General features: G+C 44.2%; 1 protein-coding gene across 1 annotated transcript; it reads right to left on the bottom strand.

Annotated features, from left to right (window-relative positions):
• Window positions 1–293: 293 nt before the first annotated feature.
• LOC117359587 (alpha-internexin-like) lies at window positions 294–22,011 on the bottom strand. The gene is made up of 3 exons (XM_033942634.1): window positions 20,953–22,011; window positions 14,911–15,035; window positions 294–788 (listed from the first exon to the last, which is right to left on the bottom strand). Exons 1-3 carry the CDS (start codon window positions 22,009–22,011, stop codon window positions 476–478), a joined length of 1,497 nt encoding a protein of 498 aa, XP_033798525.1. The 3' UTR covers window positions 294–475.
• Window positions 22,012–22,345: the final 334 nt, after the last annotated feature.

Below are 22,345 nucleotides of genomic sequence, written 5' to 3'. Positions count from 1 at the left end.
ATAGATTCCGTACGAACGTAAGGAAGTTCTTCTTCACCCAGAGAGTGGTGGAAAATTGGAACGCTCTTCCAGAGGCTGTTATAGGGGAGGACACCCTCCAGGGATTTAAGACAAAGTTGGACAAGTTCCTGCTGAACCAGGAAGTACGCAGGTAAGGCTAGACTCAGTCAGGGCACTGGTCTTTGACCTAAGGGCCGCCGCATGAGAGGACTACTGGGCACGATAGACCACTGGTCTAACCCAGCAGCAGCAATTCTTATGTTATGTCACTGCCACGTTCCGCGCTAAAAACTGTGTTATGGTTTTGTAAAAAGGGGGTGGGGGTATAGTAAATATTTGCTTATCATGATCATGTTTTATTTGGGTTGAAAATTAATATTAAAGCCTTGGGACCATTACACTAGGCAATAAATCTCACTATTTATGTATGCAACTGAAAGGATAAAGTGTATATTATTCCCCCTAAAATGTCAACTCAAGCTTTAAATTTTGTGATGACGCTGTCTACTTCCTCGTGCTCCGCTTTATCTATCTTCTTGGTAGACACTACGGTCTCCTCGATAATCTCCTCAAAGGTTTCCCCTTTTTGAGTTGATGTTTTAGAGACCATCTTCAAAGACTCGTCCTTCTCCCCTTTCTTGGAAAGTATTGGAGCGGGTGATATTTTTGAGGCAGAAGAACTGAAGGCTCTGGACTGAAAGGAATAACTGGGACTAGGGTTTGGATTTAGAGTCGAAATGCTGATTCCTCCAGTACTAAAACGTGTTTCTTCACCTTCCAACAGCTTCCTGCAAGCATATAATAAAGAGAGGTGTTAATTGTAAATGGAAACATCAAAATGCATTAATCAAAACATGGAAACATGATGGTAGATAAAGGCCAAATGGCCCATCCACAGTAACCACTATCTCCTTCTCTCCCTATTGGCTAAGGTTCTTAACATTTGCATTTCCTCTTCCTATAGGCTAAGGCTTTTTACACCTGCGTTGTGATGTCATAGAACTTTATGGTTATAGAAACATTGTCAAAAAACAGCAAGGGAATATATTTATCCAAGGTGATACTTATAAATCACTGTTGTACTAATCACCTTTGTTTTACTTCAAGCACTAATTTCAACACAAAGCTGATGTGGTTAAGTGAACACTCAGACCCACAGCTGAGGTCCGGTGAAACAAGTTCACGGGGCAGCTGTTAAGGAGACCATCATAGCTGTTCACAGTCTCCTCCACCAAACAAAGACTAAATAACAAAAAATAAAACTTAAATGGAAATAAAATCATAAATTTCACAACAACTTAACTTTGAATGGTGTAGATGGTACACATAACTGCTCCGGGCTCCTCCGTTTATTCACAATACCGACCCCCCCAACCTAGGTTTCACCCGCTGGCTTCTTCAGGAGGGGTACTACAATTACAAGATGACTCAAATCAACGCTGCACCACACAGCTTACTAACTAAATAAACACTACATTTTGAAATACTCAATGTACACACTCTCTCTGCAACTTACCGGCACAAACACCCCATACTGCTCACACACGCACTGCTGACAAGAGGAACTTCCCAGCAGGCCACGCTTTAAATACACTCCCCTTTTGCTACCTATTACATCATCACTCCTGACATCATGAATGATTATAATTGAAACCATTCAATATCATTGTTTAATCCTGCAGGGGCCAGGGTATGCCATTGGAATATAAACTTCTGCTCCAAATAAAGAAGATGTTGAGTAATGTTTCCAGATTCTTTATAAGCACACATAAGAACAGTGTATTGTAATTCCTCAATAGAGTGCTGTTGCTCAATCCAATGGCTCACCAGGGGGGCAGTTACACGTTTGCATCTTATATTGCTCAAGTGTTCGGCAATGTGGATTTTAATAGCACGCCGGGTATGTCCTATATAATATAGCCTACAAGGGCAAATAATGCAATATATTACTGCAGATGACAAACAATTGGTGCCTGTTCTTAAATAGAATTTCTTGCCCCCTGTTTGAGGAATTACCACTTGGTCAGTGTTGAGGACATGAGGGCAATACACACACTGATGACAACGTACGTGAGGACCCTCTCTATTCTGTTGGATAGGGTCATGATGTTTCAAAATCTGACCTAAATTCCAGCCCCTGGTATGGGCAAATAAAGGGCTGTCGTTCAAGCTCTCATGTACCTGCAGCACTGGCCAGTGTTTCAAAATGATTTTTCTAATTTGTTGACTTCGATTGGAATAAGGCAATACACATACCACGGCCCCACTATTCTCCCTTTGTCGGGGATGAAATAGCCACTCCCGCTGACAGTTACGGGCTCTCTTCCATGCCCGTTTAACTACCCGGGGAGGATAACCTCTCTCCATAAACTTTGTGTATAAAAGCGTGGCCTGCTGCTGAAAATCCCACTCGTCAGAGCAGATCCTCCACAACCTTAAAAATTGTCCCACCGGGATACTATCCCTAAGGGGTTTTGGATGATAACTATGATAGTGTAGGAGAGTGTTCCGATCGGACGGTTTCCTATAAAGGGTAGTATCATAACACACTTGAGAGTTGATCTGAGATTTTACTACTTGGATATCCAAAAAGGATACCTTATCACTACTTACTTCATGAGTAAGAGTTATATTGGGATCTGCTTGATTCAACTCATTTAGGAATTCCCCCAATTCGTCACACTCCCCATTCCACAAAAAGAAGATATCGTCTATATACCTTCTCCATAGACCAACTTTACTAAACCATCTAGAAGTGTAGACATGTTTATCTTCGTATTCAGACATGTAGAGGCAGGCGACGGACGGGGCCACTGTGGCCCCCATGGCCACCCCCTTAGTCTGAAAGAAGAACCTATTTGCGAATTGAAAATAGTTTTGACACACCACAAATTCAGCTAAAGTTCCTACTAACTCCTTCTTTTGAACTGAAATATTGGATTTACTGACTACCTGCTTGATAATTACCAGGGCCGCCGATTGTGGCACGTTGGTATACAGGGCGGAAACGTCTGCAGTTACTAACAGTTTACAATCTTGACCCTCACATCTCCGCAAACATTGCAGGAAGTGAGAAGAGTCCCGTACATAGGACTGAACAGTACCAATATGTTTATAGATAAAACTATCTATAAACCTTGACAGAGGTTCCAGCACTGAACCAATGCCAGCCACAATCGGACGGCCCGGAGGGCACGTGAGAGACTTATGGATTTTGGGGATGAAGTATATATATGGGATTTCAGGAAATTCCACATTCAAACATTTAAACTCTTTAACTGTGATAACCTCAGCTTGACGTGCTGTCAGCAGTGCGTGTGTGAGCAGTATGGAGTGTTTGTGCCGGTAAGTTGCAGAGAGAGTGTGTACATTGAGTATTTCAAAATGTAGTGTTTATTTAGTTAGTAAGCTGTGTGGTGCAGTGTTGATTTGAGTCATCTTGTAATTGTAGTACCCCTCCTGAAGAAGCCAGCGGGTGAAACCTAGGTTGGGGGGTCGGTATTGTGAATAAACGGAGGAGCCCGGAGCAGTTATGTTCACCATCGACACCATTCAAAGTTAAGTTGTTGTGAAATTTATGATTTTATTTCCATTTAAGTTTTATTTTTTGTTATTTAGTCTTTGTTTGGTGGAGGAGACTGTGAACAACTATGATGGTCTCCTTAACAGCTGCCCCGTGAACTTGTTTCACCGGACCTCAGCTGTGGGTCTGAGTGTTCACTTAACCACATCAGCTTTGTGTTGAAATTAGTGCTTGAAGTAAAACAAAGGTGATTAGTACAACAGTGATTTATAGAAACATTGTAACATGATGGCAGATAGAGGCCAAATGGCCCATCCAGTCTGCTCATCCGCAGTAACCACTATCTCCTTCTCTCCCTATTGGCTAAGGCTCTTAACATTTGCATCTCCTCTTCCTATAGGCTAAGGCTATTTACACCTGCATTGTGATGTCATAGAACTTTAGTAACAAAAAAACAAATAAAGGCCAAATAGCCCATCTAATCTGCCCATCCGCAGTAGCCATTATCTCTTTCTCTCTCCGAGAGCTCGGGTATAATAAATATTCTTCTGCCTGATGATCCCTATTTCTATATTTTGTCAGTTGTTTCTAATGTATGTTGATCATTGAGGATTATGGGGTAATTCCTCTATAGATTGCTGGAAATTAGGTGTCCAAAAACTAGGTCCGAAGCAGTAGCATAATAAGGGTGAGCAGCACCCAGGGCAGTGGTGTCCCTCCCCTGCCCTCTTCCCCGCCCCGCGTATGCCCCCTTCCCTTTCCCTGTACCTTTTTAATTTCCCCAGCATGAATAACACACCCATGTCGGTGTCGGCTCGCCCTTTGACATCACTTCCTAGGCGTGGGACCTGGAAGTGATGTCAGAGAGAGCGCCGATGCGGGCAACAACCTTGCGCTGGGGAAGTCAAAAAAAGGTACGAGGGAAGGCAAGGGGCACATGGGAAGGAGAGGAGTGGGGTAGCAGAGAGGAGGGGTGCCACACCCTTAGAAAGACCACACCTGGGGTAGACTGCCCCCCCTTCCCCCCACACCCCATTACTACGCCACTGGCCCTAAGTTAGTATTCTATAACAGAAGAGTTGGGCACCAAATTTGTTGTACAATGCAAGTGTAAGTCAGCCGTTATGTACGGGACACCGACAAATCAGCGCAGGACAATTCCACTCTGACAAATGTGCCCCGGCAATTGCACGCATGGACAAGTGCGACCCGTGAAGGATATCTGAAAGGCCCTGATTTGATGAGACTCCTCAGGCCCCGTCCCTTCCAGATATCCACTAAAAGGGTTCCCATAATCGTGCTGTAAACCTAACCCTAACACAAGATAGGAAGTGAATATTTTAAGTGCAGTGGGGGGTGCCCCCTCCTCAAAAAAAAAAGGGTTACATACAAAATAGTATCCTGTCAGGGCGGACCTCCCATTCAGTGCACGCATTTGTCGTGCAAGTAAATGTTGCGGCGCAATTGTCGGCACACGTTTGACAGGTCACGGTTATGTACTAAGCCAGGGGTGTCAAAGTCCCTCCTCGAGGGCCGGAATCCAGTCGGGTTTTCTGGATTTCCCCAATGAATATGCATTGAAAGCAGTGCATGCAAATAGATCTCATGCAGATTCATTGGGGAAATCCTGAAAACCCGACTGGATTCTGGCCCTCGAGGACCGACTTTGACACCTGTGTACTAAGCTATAGGTACAATAATAACAACTTTATTCTTTTATACCGCCATAACCAAAAGTTCTAGGTGGTTCACACTAAAAAGAGCTGGACAATCAGTGAAATACAATAATACAGTAAAAAATGCAAATATTTGTAAAATAGAATTTCAATAATAAAACTTACTAAGTTATCGAACAAAGTGGTCTTAATTAATTTCCAAAAACTGCAATAGGATAACCTAGCTTGCTGAAAACATTTACCTAACCAAGATTTTGCCTACCAGCTTGAAATGCCAGGGTCCTATCTAAGAAGGTCTTATATCTACACCCATTAATTTTGGGATAAGCAAATAAGTAGAAGTTTCTAGTTTCTCTTGATGGTCTATGCAACACAAAATGAGGACAAAGGTACGCTGGAGACAATCCCGATATCAGCTTAAAACAGATACAGGAAAATTTGAATAATACTCTTGCCTCCAAATGCAGCCAATGAAGTAAGCGATAATATGGACTAATATGGTCATTCTTTTTTAAACCAAAAATCAATCGAACAGCTGTATTCTGAATTATCCTTAATTTCCTTAGAATTTTTTGGGGTGCCTAAATGCCCCAGGTACATTAGATAGCGTGTGAGCCCTCTAGGACAGACTGGAAAAAATGCTCAAGTACCTGAATGTAAACCAATTAGGCTTTAAGTGGCGTATGTATGTATATATATATATATATATATATATATATGTATATATATATATATATATATATATATATGAATCGCAAGGTAATGGTGGAATACAAATATCTAATGTATATATACATGTGTGTGTATATATATATATATATATACACATGTATATATAAAGTTATTAATAAGGGACTACAGTGTTGACTACCCAGTGGAGGGTGCATAGCTCCCTTTGAGTATGTGGCGCAGTGGCTAGAGTTACAGCCTCAGCACCCTGAGGTTGTAGGTTCAAATCCCACGCTGCTCCTTGTGACCCTGGGCAAGTCACTTAATCCCCCCCCCCTTTGCCCCAAGTACATTAGATAGAGCGTGAACCCACCGGACCAGACAGGGAAAAATGCTTGAGTACCTGAATGTAAACCACTTAGGCTACAAGTGGTATATAAATACTAAAATAAAAATAAAAAAATGCAGCAGCTGGGCTTGCGAATGCAACGATTCTATAAAGTGCGCACATGAGCAAATTTAGGCGCGTTGTATGTATGTGATGCATGCAATGAGAAATCAGTGCCAGTTAGTATTTGTTCATGTCAATAATTGGTATTTATTACCAATTATTTCCTAAGGCCCCCTTTTATCAAGCTGCGTTAGGGTTGTTTTTTTTTTTGTATCGCGGGCCACTGCAGTAAAAGCTCCAACGCTCAAAGAAATTCTATGAGCATCGAAGCTTTCACCACAGTGGTCCATGATTAAAAAAACCCTAACGCAGCTTGATAAAAGGTCTAAGTTAGTGCCAATTAGTTAATTATTGTACATGAGTCCTTAGCTTCGTTCTATAACTGCCTCCAACTGCGCACATAGCTTTGGTCACCAATTATAGAATTTGGGAGTATATACAAAAACCATGACGAGTTTTCATATTACCGTACATACGTAAATATAATTCGATCCGAATATAAGTCCCAAAAAGGAAGGAAAAAAAAAAATAATAATAATGGTTGACTCGAATATAAGTCGGGCAGTTTAATATTTAAGTGCCCTGCCCTGCCAGGATCTGCACCCAGCCCCCATTCCTCCCTCCTCTATCAGGTTCTGTACCCAGCCTCCTTCCCTCCCGCCTAGGCTCGCCACCCTGTCCATCATACCTCCTCTGCACTGGAATCCCTGGCGGTCCAGAGGTGTAGCAGGCACGAGCAAGTTTTCTGCACTCCTGCCCCGCTGCTAACCTATTCGGTCACTTGCTGCCAGGTTAGCAGCGGGGCAGGAGCATGGAAAGCTTGCTCCTGCCCGCTACACCTCTGGACCACCAGGGATTCCAGCGGCAGAGGAGGTACGATGGACAGGGCAGGGAGGGGGGACAAAGTGCAGAGCTTGGCGCCCCGGTGGAGGCCTGCAATAAGTCTGGGTGGGCGCTGTACACTATCCCGAAAATAAACTGGGACCTCCATTTTGGGGTCCAAAAGTCTTGGTTTATATTCGAGTATAAATGAAAATATTTCTTTTAAAAATGTATTTACACTGCCTAGAACCAAGGCAGTTCCCATACAAAAATACATAACAAAACAGACCTTTTAAAATTCTACCATACAGGAAACACTTCCCTCAAAATAAGTCTATCTACCATCCAAATAATTCACATAAATGCTGTTTGCAAATAGCTGAGCTTTCTATAACTTCTTGAAAGTACTCCACTCCGCCCATAAATACATTTGACTTGGAAAGGCATTCCAAAGACTTATACCCGCAATAGAGAACACCGAGGCCCTTGTCTCAGCATGGTGTGTTTTCACATGACCGCCACATTCCATTACTTGACCTCAAACTTCTCCCTGGGCAATATATTTCCATCACCCGTTTAATTATCTTATTTATTTATAACCCGCTTAAAGGTCTAAGGGCTCCTTTAATGCATGGAACACTGGCATTGAGCTGGCATTAGTTCTAGAAGCGTACCGTGGGTCTAGCACGCGCTAAAATCCTGCATGCGCTAAAAACACTAGCGCACCTTAGTAAAAGGAGCCCTAAGCGGCTCCCAATAAGACCTACATAATACTAAAAACAAACACAACAGTCATGACGCACAAACCCCCTCCTTTCCAAAGCCGCACAAGCATTTCTAGTGCTGGCCGCCGCAGTAAAAGCTCCGATGTTCATAGAATTCCTGTCTGAGCTAAAAACGCCAGTGTGGCTTGTGATAAACAGACTATGCCTGCTAGGAGTGTCCCTAGTGCAGGTCCCAGTGCTAATCCAGACCCTGCCCATAATCTTCCTTATCCACCATTTTCTGTCTCTGAAACTGAATTTCCTTCTAGAGCTTGTAGAGGGAGTAGGAGAGCAGCAGTGGTAGGTTCCCATCCACCTCTGTGTCCCAAAGTGAATAACCAGAAATCCTTTCCACCTGAGGGTTGGGGGTGGGGCTGCAAGCTGCTATTCCTAAAAACTAGGCTCCTAGAGAATCAGAGGAGAGAGGAACAGTAGCAGGAGAGGTCACAGTGCTCAGGGCTGGGAGCTCCTGATAGCAGCCAAACTCCTGAGGCTATGGAGTTTTCAGAGGCTGGAGAAGAAGTACCTTCCAGTCTGTGTGAGGAACCGCTTGCCATGGAGTTGGAAATAAGCCCTGAAACTAGTGCTGTGCTGGCTCCTGAAAGTGCTCCCATGGAAGTTTGTCTCACAAAAGCAAGTATCTAAATGATTGCTGAAGTGTACTGCAAGTTGTTTTTGCCTGCTTTGTTTCAAGAACTGCATAATTCTGACTCATGCTAAAGAGTGAATTTTCTCTATGCTGAAGCTAAGCAAGGACTTTTATTTTGAAGTTTTGTTTTTTCCTTTTGAAAGCTTAATTGTGCTTTCTCCTTGAGGAAAGTGTACTGTGGTACGCGGAGACAGAGGGGGTTTGCCCCGTGTTACGTGGTGGGATAGTGGGCCTAATAATTGGCAGTTAAGAGCACACTGTCTTTCCAGCATTCAGTTGCTGAAGAAGCCAGTATTACTGCACTGACTTGGAATTTTGTTTTGGCTGAGAAGTTTTCCTTTCTTTTGTAATGGACTCTAACTGGACTATAATTTGAAAGAAAATTTACCTCTGAGGAAGAGAGATTTTTTTTTTGTTGTTTGAATTTGAACTCTTTTTGGTTTCTCAACCAGAGATTGTTTATTAAACCTTGTTTGAACTGTGTATGGGAAGCCTGTTGGCTTTGGTATTTTGATCCTGACAAGCAAGTTACTGTGTTTTTCTGCTTTGACCATTAAAAGTATTCCTTTCATTGACACTGTGCCTATTTCTTTTGGATGGTGTTCCTGACATTGAACGCTGAAATAACATATCCTTGTGCAGCCCGCAGCAGATCACAAGAGTTTACTTGTGGCCAGTGATCCCAAGCATTCAGCCCAGGAGCTTGCTGGTTACAGGCTTTGGAAAGGAGGGGGAAATTTAATAAAATGATCCTAATCAAAATATTTCACCTGTTCTCAAAAGGCCTCAGATTGCCACGATCTCTAACTGTCCCAAATTTACTTCAGGTAAATGCTTCAATAAAGAAATGCGTTTTAAGTTATTTCCTAAATTGTAACACATTCTTACACAATCTGATTATTCCTGATACACCATTCACAAAAGTGGTCCTGCAACAGAATTTTCTGGCGTTAACGTATCTTACCTCATCTCTTTTTCGTATGTCTAATAACATACAGTTTGTCTGATCCTAATGACCTAATGGGTCTCTATAAGGCCAAACATTTAGGGCTCCTTTTACAAAGGTGTGCTAGCGTTTTTAGCTCACGCACTAGACGAGAAAATTTCAAACATTGAAAAAATCCACACCTGGCAACAAACTTAAACTAAATGCCCCCAAAACCAAAGCCATCTGCTTCCACAATGCTCAGCAGAACACCCTCATAAACATTAATCTTCAATTCGGTACTACCCTCGCAGTGGAGAAATCCTCAAAAGTACTTGGCATCATTCTGGATGACACACTCACAATGGATCCTCAAATCTCCAGCCTCCAGAAAAAGACCATATTCACTATGCACCAACTAAGAAGACTTATTACTTCCACCAACAACATTTTGCTCTGATTGTCCAGCTGATGGTACTACCCCAGTTGGACTACTGCAGCTCAGCATACATGGGCATCAACTCCACTCTAGTTCACAAACTGCAGCTCATTCAGAACACAGCTGTCACACTTATCTTCAACCTAAAGAAATACAATTTGATCTCAGCTTTCCTCAAACAACTACACTGGCTACCAATTTCATCGCAAATACTCTTCAAAATATCATGCATCCTACACCACATAATCCACGGAAACTCAGTCATTCCTCTCACCCAACTATTCTCAATGGTCTGGTCTACCTCCAGGAGACTCATGAACAGAATACAGTTAAATCTACCTTCCACAAAAAATCTCCATTACAGGCACTTGTTCTACTCCATGCTTACATTCATAGGAGTAAAAACCTGGAATAACCTGCCAGAAATGATCAGAAAAGAAACTAAACATACAACATTCTGGAAAAAACTGAAAACCTTCCTCTTTGACAGCTGAACCTACTTGACTTCTCAGAAATGAATCTTTCCACCTCTTTTGCTAGATGAAGCTCCTAGACAACAATGATTTCTTGTCCCCCTCTTACCTCTCAAGACCCCCTTTTAGTCCCTCCTCCTGAACCCCTTTCAACCCCTCTCTGAATGTCGCCTAGAGTCTGAATAGGTATGTGCAACACACAAATAGAAGATTAGATTAGATTATTCTTTCCTTTTGGCTAAGTCTTAATAATAATATTGTAATTTATAGCTAAAGAGACATATGATCAAGAAACAGTTTTATTTTACTTTTGTGATTATGATAAACATACCGAGGGCCTCAAAATAGTACCTGGTGGACCGCGAGTTTGAGACCACTGCTCTGTACCAACTCCATCCTTTTTATATCTTTTTGAAGGTGCGGTCCTCAATATTATAAATGAGGTCTCACCAGAGTCTTATACAGGGGCATCAATACCTCTTTTTTCCTACTGACCCATTCTTCTTCCTATGCACCCAAGCATCATTTTAATGAGACTATTATAATGCCTTTGTATCACTCCATGCGAATGCACCTCTACTGCTGTGTGCAGTTCTGGTCAACGCATCTCAAAAAATATATGATTTGGATGTTTTAGACAGTTTTGTGTTTGAAAATGGCAAACAAAGCTGACCGTCCTAAGGCTGAAAGTCCTTGTGGCCATGACATTTAAGAGGCGATTTTCAAAAAGAAATTTGGAAGTCTTGTGGTGTTGCCAGTTTCGAAAATGGCTGTTCCAACGCCTTTGACTTTGGACGTCTTGTGGGAAAGTCCAAAGTTGGACTTAGATGACCTATCAAAAACACCCCTCCACATCTCCTTAATCCATGCCTTTGTATATGCTCTGTTCTTTATAAAAGACTCTACCATTTTGTACAGCACAGACCTCAGGCTCACTGGTCTATAATGTACTGGATTATATCCGGAACCCTTTTTAAAAAGTGTCTGAGCTCTTGATTTCCTTTGATTTATTTTTTTTTTAACCTTAATCTTCATGGAGGAGAAAAGGAAGACTAGTAGTCAGGTGGATGAAGAAGCTCCACTAATTGCACTTTCCTATGGACTGACAGATCAACGTGTTCAGCACTCGGCTCCAACGAACAGTCCCTGGAATTGCGCAGCTGGGAGTGTATAACTTTTTTAAATTTTGCTCCCGTTATCTCTTGAATGCTATTATGGTGGCAGTTAAGAACGTCAAATCATCAAGCTTTAATCAGATGAAAACAATTAACTTCTTAAGAAATCTATTGTTCTCTGGGATAAAGGAAAGGGACTTGTATACCGACTTTTTGTAGCTACACAGCTTCATTTAAAGCAGTTTGCATACAGGTACTTAAGCATTTTCCCTATCTGTCCCGAGGGGCTCACACTCTATCTAATGTACCTGGGACAATGGAGGATTAAGGCCCAAATTCTGTAACCAGCGCCTAAAGTTAGGCACCTATTTCGGAGGCGCCCAACTAGATAGGCGCCTATCTAAATTGAAAACCAAGCTCAATTAATCTTCTAATCAGCACTGATTGAAACCTAGGCGCCTATCAAGAAAGCGCGATTCTGTAACAAGGCGCCTCTAAAAATGTAGGCGGCCTTCAAAAAACTAGGCGCTATGCACGTTAGCTGGCCTATTTCTTGGGCGCCTCCAAAATAGGTGCCCAAATAGGCGCCGCTCAGCACAATTCACTAAACAGCACCCAATTTTTCTTGAATCGCGCTGAACAGTGCCTAAGTAGGCGCCTAACTTTTTTGGCGCTTCTTATTGAATTTGCCCTTAAGTGACTTGTCCAGGATAACTCTACAGAGGTAAAGAAAAACTTCAATAAGACACTGGGTGTATTATTGAATCTCATTCTTTTCTGTTTGCTTGACTCCGCTCACAGGAGTTTCCTTTCAACATATGAATCCTTGGCTTTTCTCCAGAATTTAAAAATAATGCTTTCAACCACGTCTCTTATTTAGAAGTGGATCAAGTCCAGGAAATACCAGACATATCTGCATGAGGGATTTTAGTGAGCGCTAATAAAGGAAGATGTAATCAATGAGTAGGACCATTAATTTTCTTCCCTCTGACATAAATTAAATTCCATTTATGCAACACTCAGAGGAAAAGCCAAGGATTCAATTGCCCATTACTTCAAACATTTTACTTCCAAAACAATAAACATCACTAAAATCTTCCCCCCCCCCCCAATTCAGGCCCATATTTTTTTAAAATATATTCAAGAGAATACTTCCAAATGAGGATGCATGGGTTTGGGATTTTTTTAACTTCCAAAGCTTAAAAATTAACTTGTTTTGGAGCAACAAGTTAACATCGCTATTAATTTTTTGATAGTGCATCATTTAGATTATTGGTACAATCATCCATTTTATTGTACTACAATATATGGATTATTGTAATACAATATATGTGGGATCTCATAATAGATTGAGACTTATACAGAACACGGCGGTTCGCCTGATTTTTGGGCCGAAAAAATATGACCACGTTACTCCATTTTATTGGCAGTTGCATTGGTTGCCGTTCGAGGCAAGGATATTGTCCAAGTTCGGTTGTATCTGTTTTAAAGTGTTGTTTGGTATGGCGCCTTTGAATGATATAAACCTAACCTAACAGGATTATCCGATGGCAATATTTATTTGTCCTTCCGATTATCAAGCCGTGTCGTTACAAGAGATTTCTCGATAGATTGCTCGGTTTTCAGGCAGGTAAAATGAATATATGGTTAAGTACTATTATTTTTCAAGCACACTGTGGGGGTTTGAACCTACCACCTCAGGCTGCTGAGGCTATAGCTTTAACCACTGCACCCCAAACTCTCTCCATAATACCTGAAGCTTGGTATCCTCTTCCAGTTTCACTTAGTGGGGAGAGGGTGTGGGACAGCAATCGCTGGAGGATCAAGGAGATGTCATGCCTTAATCCCTTCAATGGACAGCCGCTTAATGTGCCTGAAACAGGTCTAATGAAGGACGCCCATCTTTTTCTTTCCGCCCTTCAGTAATCCCTGTTGGATGTCCAGATTTCAGGCCTTCCCTAGTCCTGCCCAAAACATACCCAAAACGTGCTGTCTTGCTATGTGGACGTACTTCAGTGTTGAACATCCTTATCCTGCCTTGGCAAAATTGGGATTTGGATGTATCAAGACATCCATTTTGGCCTTGTGAGACATCCATATGTTTCAAAAATCAGAGCAAGAGTATCTTAACTGCCTGTCGATAGTTTCTCTCCAAGTTTCTGTTGGATTGGAAAAATTACAGAAACATGTTTTGTTAAAAAATCCTATATAATAAAAAGCTAGCCGCGCATGCGCACTCAGACCTGCGTGATCTGTAATCCCTGATCTGTAGGTCCGTGGCCAGAGTGGGTATGCGGCGGCTAGACAAAGTGGGAGAAACAGACTCAGGATGGGAGGATGCGCCGCAGCAAAGTGCTGCACAGGTACTGGAGGGGGAGAGACATATCGCTTCTGCATATACCGATACAAACCTCCCTCCAGCGTTGGCAGCCGCAGCACGTTATACAGGCTGCTTCGCGACTTTCTCCTGCAGTTGAGTCCCTCTGCCGTGTCACTAATGATGTCATCAATGACGCACCAGAGACTCAACGGCAGAAGAAAGCCGCGAACCAGCCTGTTTAGCGTGCTGCGACTGCCAACGCTGGAGGGAGGTTTGTTATTAAAGTCATCTCGCCGGGAGGGTCGCAGAGTCAGCGGGGGTTGGGCTGGGAGGGGAGAGAAGCGTCTGCCTCGGGTGCTTCAGGCAGCAGCAGCGTTTACAATTTGCTGCTGTTGCCGGTCCTGCCAGAGAGGAATACCTGAAGCCAGCAACAGCAATGAATTGTGAATGCTGCTGTTGCCCGATGAAGTAGTTGAAGGAGAAAAGTGAGCAGAGGGGGAGAGAATGGCTTGGAGGGAAGAACAGATGGCAGGGCATGGAGGGAAGGAGGAAGGTATGCCAGACCAAGGGAAAAGGAAAGAGGAGATGGAGAGAGGCCATATGGGACAGAGAGAAAGGGGGGGGCGGACACTGGATGGAAAGAGAAGAGAGGGCAGTGGATGGAAGGGGCAACATAGAGGGTGAACAGTATTCTAGCCCCCGTTAATGTAACGGGCTTAATGACTAGTAATTTATATTCCGCATATCCTACAATTCTATGTGGATTACAAATTATTCAGGTACTCAAGTGTTTTTCCCTAACTGTCCCGGTGGGCTCCTACTCTATCTAATGTACCTGGGGCAATGGGGATTAAGTGACTTGTCCAAGGAGCAGTGCGGGATTAGAACCCACAACCTCAGGGTGCCAAGGCTGTAGCTCTAACCACTGCACCACACACTCCCGTGTTTAACTATATATACCAACCATTTCAGATTTCACTATTTTTCAGCTGAAATTCTATGCGACATGGTTTATTATCAAACAAGGTAACCAGCAAAATGCAACATTTTTTTTAATAAGAGAGAAGGCCAATAAACTTATTACCTGTATGCTGCTATTTCTATGTCCAGTGCCATTTTCACATTGAGCAGGTCTTGGTATTCTCTCAGATGACGAGCCATTTCACTCTTTGTGGACCTCAGATCATTTTCTAACTGACTTATCGTATCCTTAAAACAAACAAACAGTTATAACAGTGAATAACAGCGGAAGCTTTCTTAATGCAAACATCTTCCTGTCCATCAAACCCCAAGAAGACACGTAAACCTGAATGGAGAAACCTGGCCGCAGCCCTGTTTATTGAAAATTAACATATTTAAATAACATTTACATATTATAAATAACATTACAAACAACATTAAATAACAATTTATCCATTAAACCAGCACAATGGTATCACCATTGCGACCCAGATCCCGAGCTACTGACTCAGATGTAAATGGCCCCCGACCCTGCCATCTAAGCAAGGGTCTGAGGGGTGGCATGTCCCCACATGCCCCATTGTCCAGGGTCATCCGACCCACCAGGCACGGCTCCCAACCGGCCCACCGCTCATCCCCATGATGAGACCAGCCGCCAGTAGCTCGGGATACCGCCAACCGAATCAAACACTCACCCCCAGGTACTAACGGGCGGGAGGGTGGGAAAGTTGTCTCGGAGGACCGGAAACCGTTAAGGTCCTCCGAGTGCCCTCCTTATATGCACCTCCTACCCCACCCTACGGCCGCGACTTTTGCCCTATCGGAGGCCAATCCCCCGGCGGGAAGGCCTCTACCCCCCCGATTCAAACTTTTCCTTCCTTCCTTAACCCCCCCCCCCCTTTCCTTAATCCCTACCCGATGGACGGCCCTGCGGGCCTCCCAGCTCCGCGTTAGAGCCGTCCGTCGAGACAAGCTCTCTGACTTTTTATTCTATTCACCTCTACGTCCCATCCCAAAAGCCAGAAATAAAATGGGGAAATATGACTGGATTGAATCCAGACAGCAGACGTTGCAAGGGGCAGCCCCAAATGGAAGCAAACTCTGAAGCAGAGGAGGAATGCCACAGTGGATTAAAATATGAAAAGAAACACGTTATCACTACAACCATGAAGAAAACATCAACAGGAATGTTAGGCAATGCAAAATAAATCAAGAGCATACCGCAGTTGCTCTCAGAGAAGAAATATAAAAATCACTGGTGTCTATTGTGCGCAATGGACACCAGTGGTACCCGTTATTGTTATTTAGAGCGTGTTTTTGCTGTTTATTATCAAAAAGAGTACAGTGCTCCCCTGATATTTGTGGGGGTTCCCTTCCAGGAACCCCCATGAATCTTGAAAAACCGCAAATACGGTTTTTCGTGGGGGAGACTGGACAGGGCAGCGGGAGAGGCAGGAGAGAGCAGTCGGAGTGCCGGCAAGTGAAGGAAATCACTCGCTGTTTGCTCCGACCGCCTCTTCCTGTACTAAAGTCGGGCCTTACCAATCAGGAGCTGCGCGTCAAAGCGTGTCTTTCACTGCGAGACACCTTTCACTATATTCAAATGGTTGTACCTTTTTTTTTAAATACCTTTTTTGTTTGTATTTATCTGCCCAATGCCACTGAATAATACATAAGAACATAAGAATAGCCTTACTGGGTCAGACCAATGGTCCATCAAGCCCGGTAGCCCTTCCTCACGGTGGCCAAACCCAAGGAGTAGCAACATTCCATGCAGAATTCCCAAAGAGTAGCAAGATTTTAGAATCCAAGAAGTAGCATCATTCCATGCTACCGATCCAGACCAAGCAGTGGCTTCCCCCATGTCTTTCTCAATAACAGACTATGGACTTATCCTCCAGGAACTTGTCCAAACCTTCCTTATAACCCGCTACGCTATCCATTTTTACCACAACTTCTGAGATTTTTCTCCACTTCAAATTTTGGTTTTTTGTTTGATTTTTTTTTTTTATTTTTTATTTATGGGTTACAAAACTTAGGGGAGGCCTTCCAAGTGGTTGTCAGTAGGGCATGTTTTTGTGATTTTTGTGATTTATTGTTCAAAACTATTCCGAAAGAAACTGAAAACCTCCCTCTTCGACACTTAGTTCTTCTAAGATCTTCTTAAGCACCTGGCCTTATTTAATTTGCCTAAGTTTATGTTTCCTGTCCCCTCCACTCCTTCCACCATAACCCTTTTCCCCTTCCTTTCTTCAGGTCGCCTAGAGTCTGTTTAGATATGCGCGACTCACAAATACTAGATTAGAATTCTCCCATTATTATATTGTTGCCAAATTTGCCAGCTTTCCTATTGTCTGAAAACATTTCTTCATCTGTCTGCTCAATGTTTAATATGTTTGATTCAATTCTCTCTTTAAAATATAGCGCAACCCCCCTCCAATTTGATCTACTCTATCCCTGCGATATAATTTGTACCCAGATAACACAGTGTCCCATTGATTGTCCTCCTTCCACCAGTCTCTGAGATACCTATTACACTTCCCCCTCCCCATTCGCGGTTTCAGTAATCGCGATTTCACATATTCACGATTTTTTGGGGAGGGGGAAAAAAGAAAAAAAAACCCCATCCTTAAGTCTTCCCCGCGGCATCTCGCCTTACCTGGTGGTCTAGTGGGCTTTTGGGGCAGGAGCGATCTTCCTACGCTCCTGCCCCATGCAGATCGCCATTAGGAAATAGCTGTAGGGAGTTCCCGTCGTAGTCTCGAGAGACTACGGGAACTCACAGCAGCCATTTCCTAATGGCGATCTGCACGGGGCAGGAGCGTAGGAAGATCACTCCTGCCCCAAAAGCCTGCTAGACCACCAGGTAAGGCCGGGAAGGCGGGAGGGAGGCGGGGGTGGGTCAGAGCCAGATATTCACGGTTTTTATGCCATTCGCGGTCTGGCTCTGCCCCTATCCCCTGCGAATCCGGAGGGAGGTGTATATCTACCTCATCATTCAAGCTATGTACTCCAACTCTCCTATTTTATTTTTTAAGCTTCTAGCATTTGTATACAAACACTTCAAATTGTGTGTTTTTTTTCCTTGTATCTATAGCTTGCTGAGAAGATGACAGTGATAATTTGAGTCCTTTACTCTCGCTTCCCTTTAAACTCTTCTGGCTTTCTTTTATCATTATTGAAACCTCTCTATTGGGGCTCCCTAAATATCCTGTTTCAATAGTATTCTTCATAGATATTCCACACTAAACTGTCTGGCTCCCCCCCCCCCCCCTTCTCAGTTTAAAAGCTGCTCTATCTCCTTTTTAAATGTTAGCACCAGCAGCCTGATTCCATCCCAGTTAAGGTGGAGTCCATCCTTTCAGAATAAGCTCCCCTATTCCCAGATGGTTGCCTAGCTCCTAACAAATCCAAATCCCTCATCTCTTCACCGTCATCTCAATCATGCATCGAGACTTCGGAGCTCTGCTTGCCTCTTGGGTCCTGTGCATAGAACTGGGAGCATTTTGGAAAAAGCTATCCTGGAGGATCTAGATTTCAGCTTTCTACCTAAAAGCCTAAATTTGTCTTCCAAAACCTCCCTTCCACATTTTCCTATGTTACTGGAACCTAAATGCACCAAGACAACCAGCTCCTCCCCAGCACTATCTAAAAATCCTATCTAAATGATGTGTGAGGTGATCTTCATGCCCACCAGCCACCCAATTATCTACACGCCCAATGATCGAATCACCAACTACAACAATGAGGGGATGCTGAAAAGTTCTCAGCCCAACCAAGAAGAGAATGAGGTGGATGGTTCAATCAATGATCTGAAGCGATATCAAAACATAGAATTTGGTTTCTGCAAATTGATACTTAATGAAGATAATGCTCTTTTCAGCTACAGTGGCAAAATAACGTTAAAAATCCAGGAAGTTGGTTGGTTGGGCTGAGAACTTTTCAGCACCCCTTCCAATACTCAATTAATCATTTCATAAAACTTTCAAGGGGAAAATGAACAATGAGTTTAATTCAAGACCATATTTGTTTTGCCGTCTGTCAAGCTGAAGAAAGATGTGTAGCTTTTTTGTCTGAAAAGAGCTGTCTCGGTGGACTGCCACTCCCTAGTTGGTCCCCTCCCTTTGTCTTTCAAAGCCTTTGGGTAGCATAACAGGAGCGTGGAAAACTGTACAAACTTAAGAGTCAAAAAAAAAAAAAAATAGTCAATGCCTATAAAATTGCCGTTTAAACCTTATCCGATAAAATAATATGGAAATCCCCAAACTAGTTTACTGCAGTGGCTTCAGGCCCAAATACCTTCCCTATCCTTCAGAAACTGTTCTAAATACTGTTTAAATGTGTATTGGCCTTTGATGTGGGATTTTAAGCCAGAAACCCCGCATTAGCTTTGAGGGAAAAGATTTAACAGCTTTGACAGGTGAAGACGCCAAGATTGGATAACGATATAGACTGAACCTGATTTTCACTTTGGAGAGAGAAGAATGAGTAATGTCCTTTCGGAACAGAATATTAAAGGGAAATGATTCCAGCGAACAAAAAATAATTGCATTAATCCAGATATACATGATTTCATTATTTTTTTTTTTTATATTGTATTCAGTCCAAAAACCATGTTAACGTTGTATATTTATTTTTGCAGCACCTCTTTAATAACGCCAAGTGTATAATTCTTAATCAGATTTCCAAAAATACATCTTTGGACGATTTAACGCGAGGATGCCCAGCATCTTCCCAAGTGTATTTCAGTATTGGAGGGGAAACGGTAGCACTTCCAGATCTAGCAGTAGTAATACTACATTTTTAAAATCTGAAGCAATAGCAGTACAGTATTGTTAAAAACAGAGGTATCAGCTTAATAGCCGGAATAAAAAGACTGCAGCTCTGAAACCATTTCCTGTATAAGGTAGTTTTAAGAGACTGCTGGGAGCGGTCTAGTGGTTAGGGCTAAGAGCCCTGAGGTAGAGAGTTGCACGGGGACAGAAATCCCACCCATCCCCGCCCGTCCCCATCAGGATCATCTCCGTCCCCGCCAGGATCCTCTCCGTCCCCACCCATCCCCGCCAGGATCCTCTCCGTCTCCACCCATCCCCGCAAGGAATTACCTCCATCCCCACCCGTTCCCATAAAAAGCAGCAATTACTTCTGACAGGATCATCAATTCCACAGTTTCTTTTGTGTTTGCGCTGCTGTTTTCCTTGTGGAATCTTTTTGGTGAAACCCTTTTTTTGTTTTCTGTTCAGGTAATTCACTTATAAACCCCCTCTTTTACTAAGGCTGACGTGCCCATTATATTATATGGACGAACCCTTCTTCCAAAGCCTTCCATCCCCGTGGGAGTCCCGTTGGCTAGAGGGGGGTCCCCATGGGAGTCCCATGGGCCAGAGGGGGTCCCCATGGGAGTCCCATGGGTTATGGGGAGATTCCCACGGGACCCACGGGATTCCCACGATCCCCGTTCCTGTGCAGACCTCTAGTTCAAGCCCAGAGCTGCTGCTTATGGTTCTGGGCAAGTCCCAGGTAGGTCCTTAGATTGTGAGCCCACCGGGACAGATAGGCAGAAATACCTAAATAAAATTATTTTTAATGTAAATATACGGTGTAAACAGATAAATAGGATCTCTAAATAAAAAGTATTTTATTACGTGAATCAAACAAGAAACGCCCAGTATTTAATGAAACGCGGAGCTGTGCAACCTTAAAAGTGTCTTACAGTACAAGCTCGCCTTAGGGAAAAGAACTAGAACTAGCACCATGGACAGAGGCAGCGTTTCCTATCATTCTACCTGCATGCTGCTCTCTCCTTGATGAGTTATTGAGACTTCACTCTGGAGGGCATTTTCCTCGCCGGAGCCATTGCGCTTGACTCTTTGAGGATGATGAACAACATCGAATGCTTTTAGAAAAGCTTCTCTTTCCAAACAGCGGCCCTAGGGCTTAAACTGGTCCGTGTAAATCCCGGAGCAGTAAATTATCAGCCCTTACCCTCCCCCCTCCACCAACACCTCCAAAATAGAAATTATCAGCAGGTGCACGGGCAATTAAAATGGCAAGTATCCTCCCTGAAGGCAGAGGGGAGGGAGAAGCACAAGAAAACTGAGAAAGAAAGACGAGAAGAAAGGGTGCAGGACCGGGGGTTGGGAGCGGACGATCAGCTTAGCTTTACCTGCAACCCGGCCGCCTCGGCGTTGTGCCTGTCCTCCATCTCCTGGATCTGCCTCTCCAGCGACTCGTTAGTCCCTCGCAGGCTCTCGATCTCAATGGTGCGAGACTGCAGCTGCCTCCGGTACTCGTTGACTTCCTCCCGGCTAGCGCGGATGGCCTCGGTGCTCCGCGCCGCCTGCTCGCTCAGGTTCACGTACTTGGACTTGTACCACTCCTCGGCCGACTGCAGGTTCTTGGCGGCCAGCGACTCGTACTGGCCTCGGATCTCCTTCAGGGCCGAGGTCAGATCGGGCTTGGCCACCTCCATCTCCACCGAGACCTGAGCGGCCTGGAGCATGGTCATCAGCTCGGCCACCTCTTCCTCGTGGACCTTCCTGAGGAAGGAGATCTCGTCCAGCAGGGATTCCACTTTCTTCTCCAGGTCCAGCCGAGCTAGAGTAGCGTCGTCCACGTCCTTCTTGTGAGCCTTCAGAGCGTACTCGATCTCTTCCCTGGCCCTGATCTCGTCTTCGAACTTGCCTTTCAGCTTCTGAAGGTCCTCTTCCAAGTTGTCCCTCTCCAGGATGATCTGAGCCTTCTCCGAGTTCAGCTCGTCCAGCTGAGCCCTGAGCTCCCGCATTTCTTGCAGGTAGATCTCTCCCAGCCTGGAGGGCTCCGACTGCCTCTGTCTTAGGGCCACCAGCTCGGCTTCCAGCACCTTGTTCTGCTGCTCCAGGTTGTGGACCTTCTCGATGAACATGGCGAACCGGTCGTTCAGCCCTTGCAGCTGCTCCTTTTCGTTGGTGCGGATGATCTTGTACTCGTTGTTCAGAGCGGACGTCTGGGACAGATCTAGGTTCTCGCTCGAGGAAAGGGAAAAGCCGGGCCCTCGAGCCGCTCTCCTGTAGGAACCGGCGGAGGAGACATTGCTGCGGGACAGGGACTGGGACCTGAAGCCCCCGGAGATGGTGGTCCTGGAAGAGGAGCTGCTCCCTCCCAAGCGGCCCGCCGAACCGCGGGGTGCATCGCCGAAGATCTTCCGGTAGGAGGAGGAGAGGTAATGGTCGGAGCTGAAACTCATCTCGGAGGCTGGCTGGGATGAGAGGGGAGGGGCGCCTCTGCGCTGCCTTTTATGCTGGCGGAGCGGCTGAGGGAACTCAACGCACGTCTTCCGACCGCGCCCCTCCCTCCGAGGCTAGCCTCTTCCTTCCCTTGGAATTCTATCAGTTGCGCAGCTTCTGAAGAAGCCCAGCCTGCTCGACAGCTTAAGAGTGGTACTGGCCATTTTGCCGCAGTGCTGAATTCCCAGTGGTTGGGATATTAAAAAAAAAATACCAAGAAAAAACCACTACCAGCAGCAGTATTTCAATCAATACATTTCCCCCCAGACCCCCCACACCACAACTAAGCAGCTT

Source organism: Geotrypetes seraphini, chromosome 4 (assembly GCF_902459505.1).
Source record: "Geotrypetes seraphini chromosome 4, aGeoSer1.1, whole genome shotgun sequence".
Lineage (NCBI taxonomy): Eukaryota > Metazoa > Chordata > Amphibia > Gymnophiona > Dermophiidae > Geotrypetes > Geotrypetes seraphini.
Note: the sequence above shows the minus strand (reverse complement) of the source record. Positions and strands in the feature narration are given on the sequence as shown.

Excerpts from the sequence above, each read along its gene's own strand:
- LOC117359587 (XM_033942634.1), bottom strand. The coding sequence starts at position 22,011 with ATGAGTTTCAGCTCCGACCATTACCTCTCCTCCTCCTACCGGAAGATC. Across the intron at positions 15,036-20,952 it reads CCGAGGCGGCCGGGTTGCAG|GATACGATAAGTCAGTTAGA; the intron begins GTAAAGCTAAGC and ends GTTTGTTTTAAG. Across the intron at positions 789-14,910 it reads ATAGAAATAGCAGCATACAG|GAAGCTGTTGGAAGGTGAAG; the intron begins GTAATAAGTTTA and ends ATATGCTTGCAG.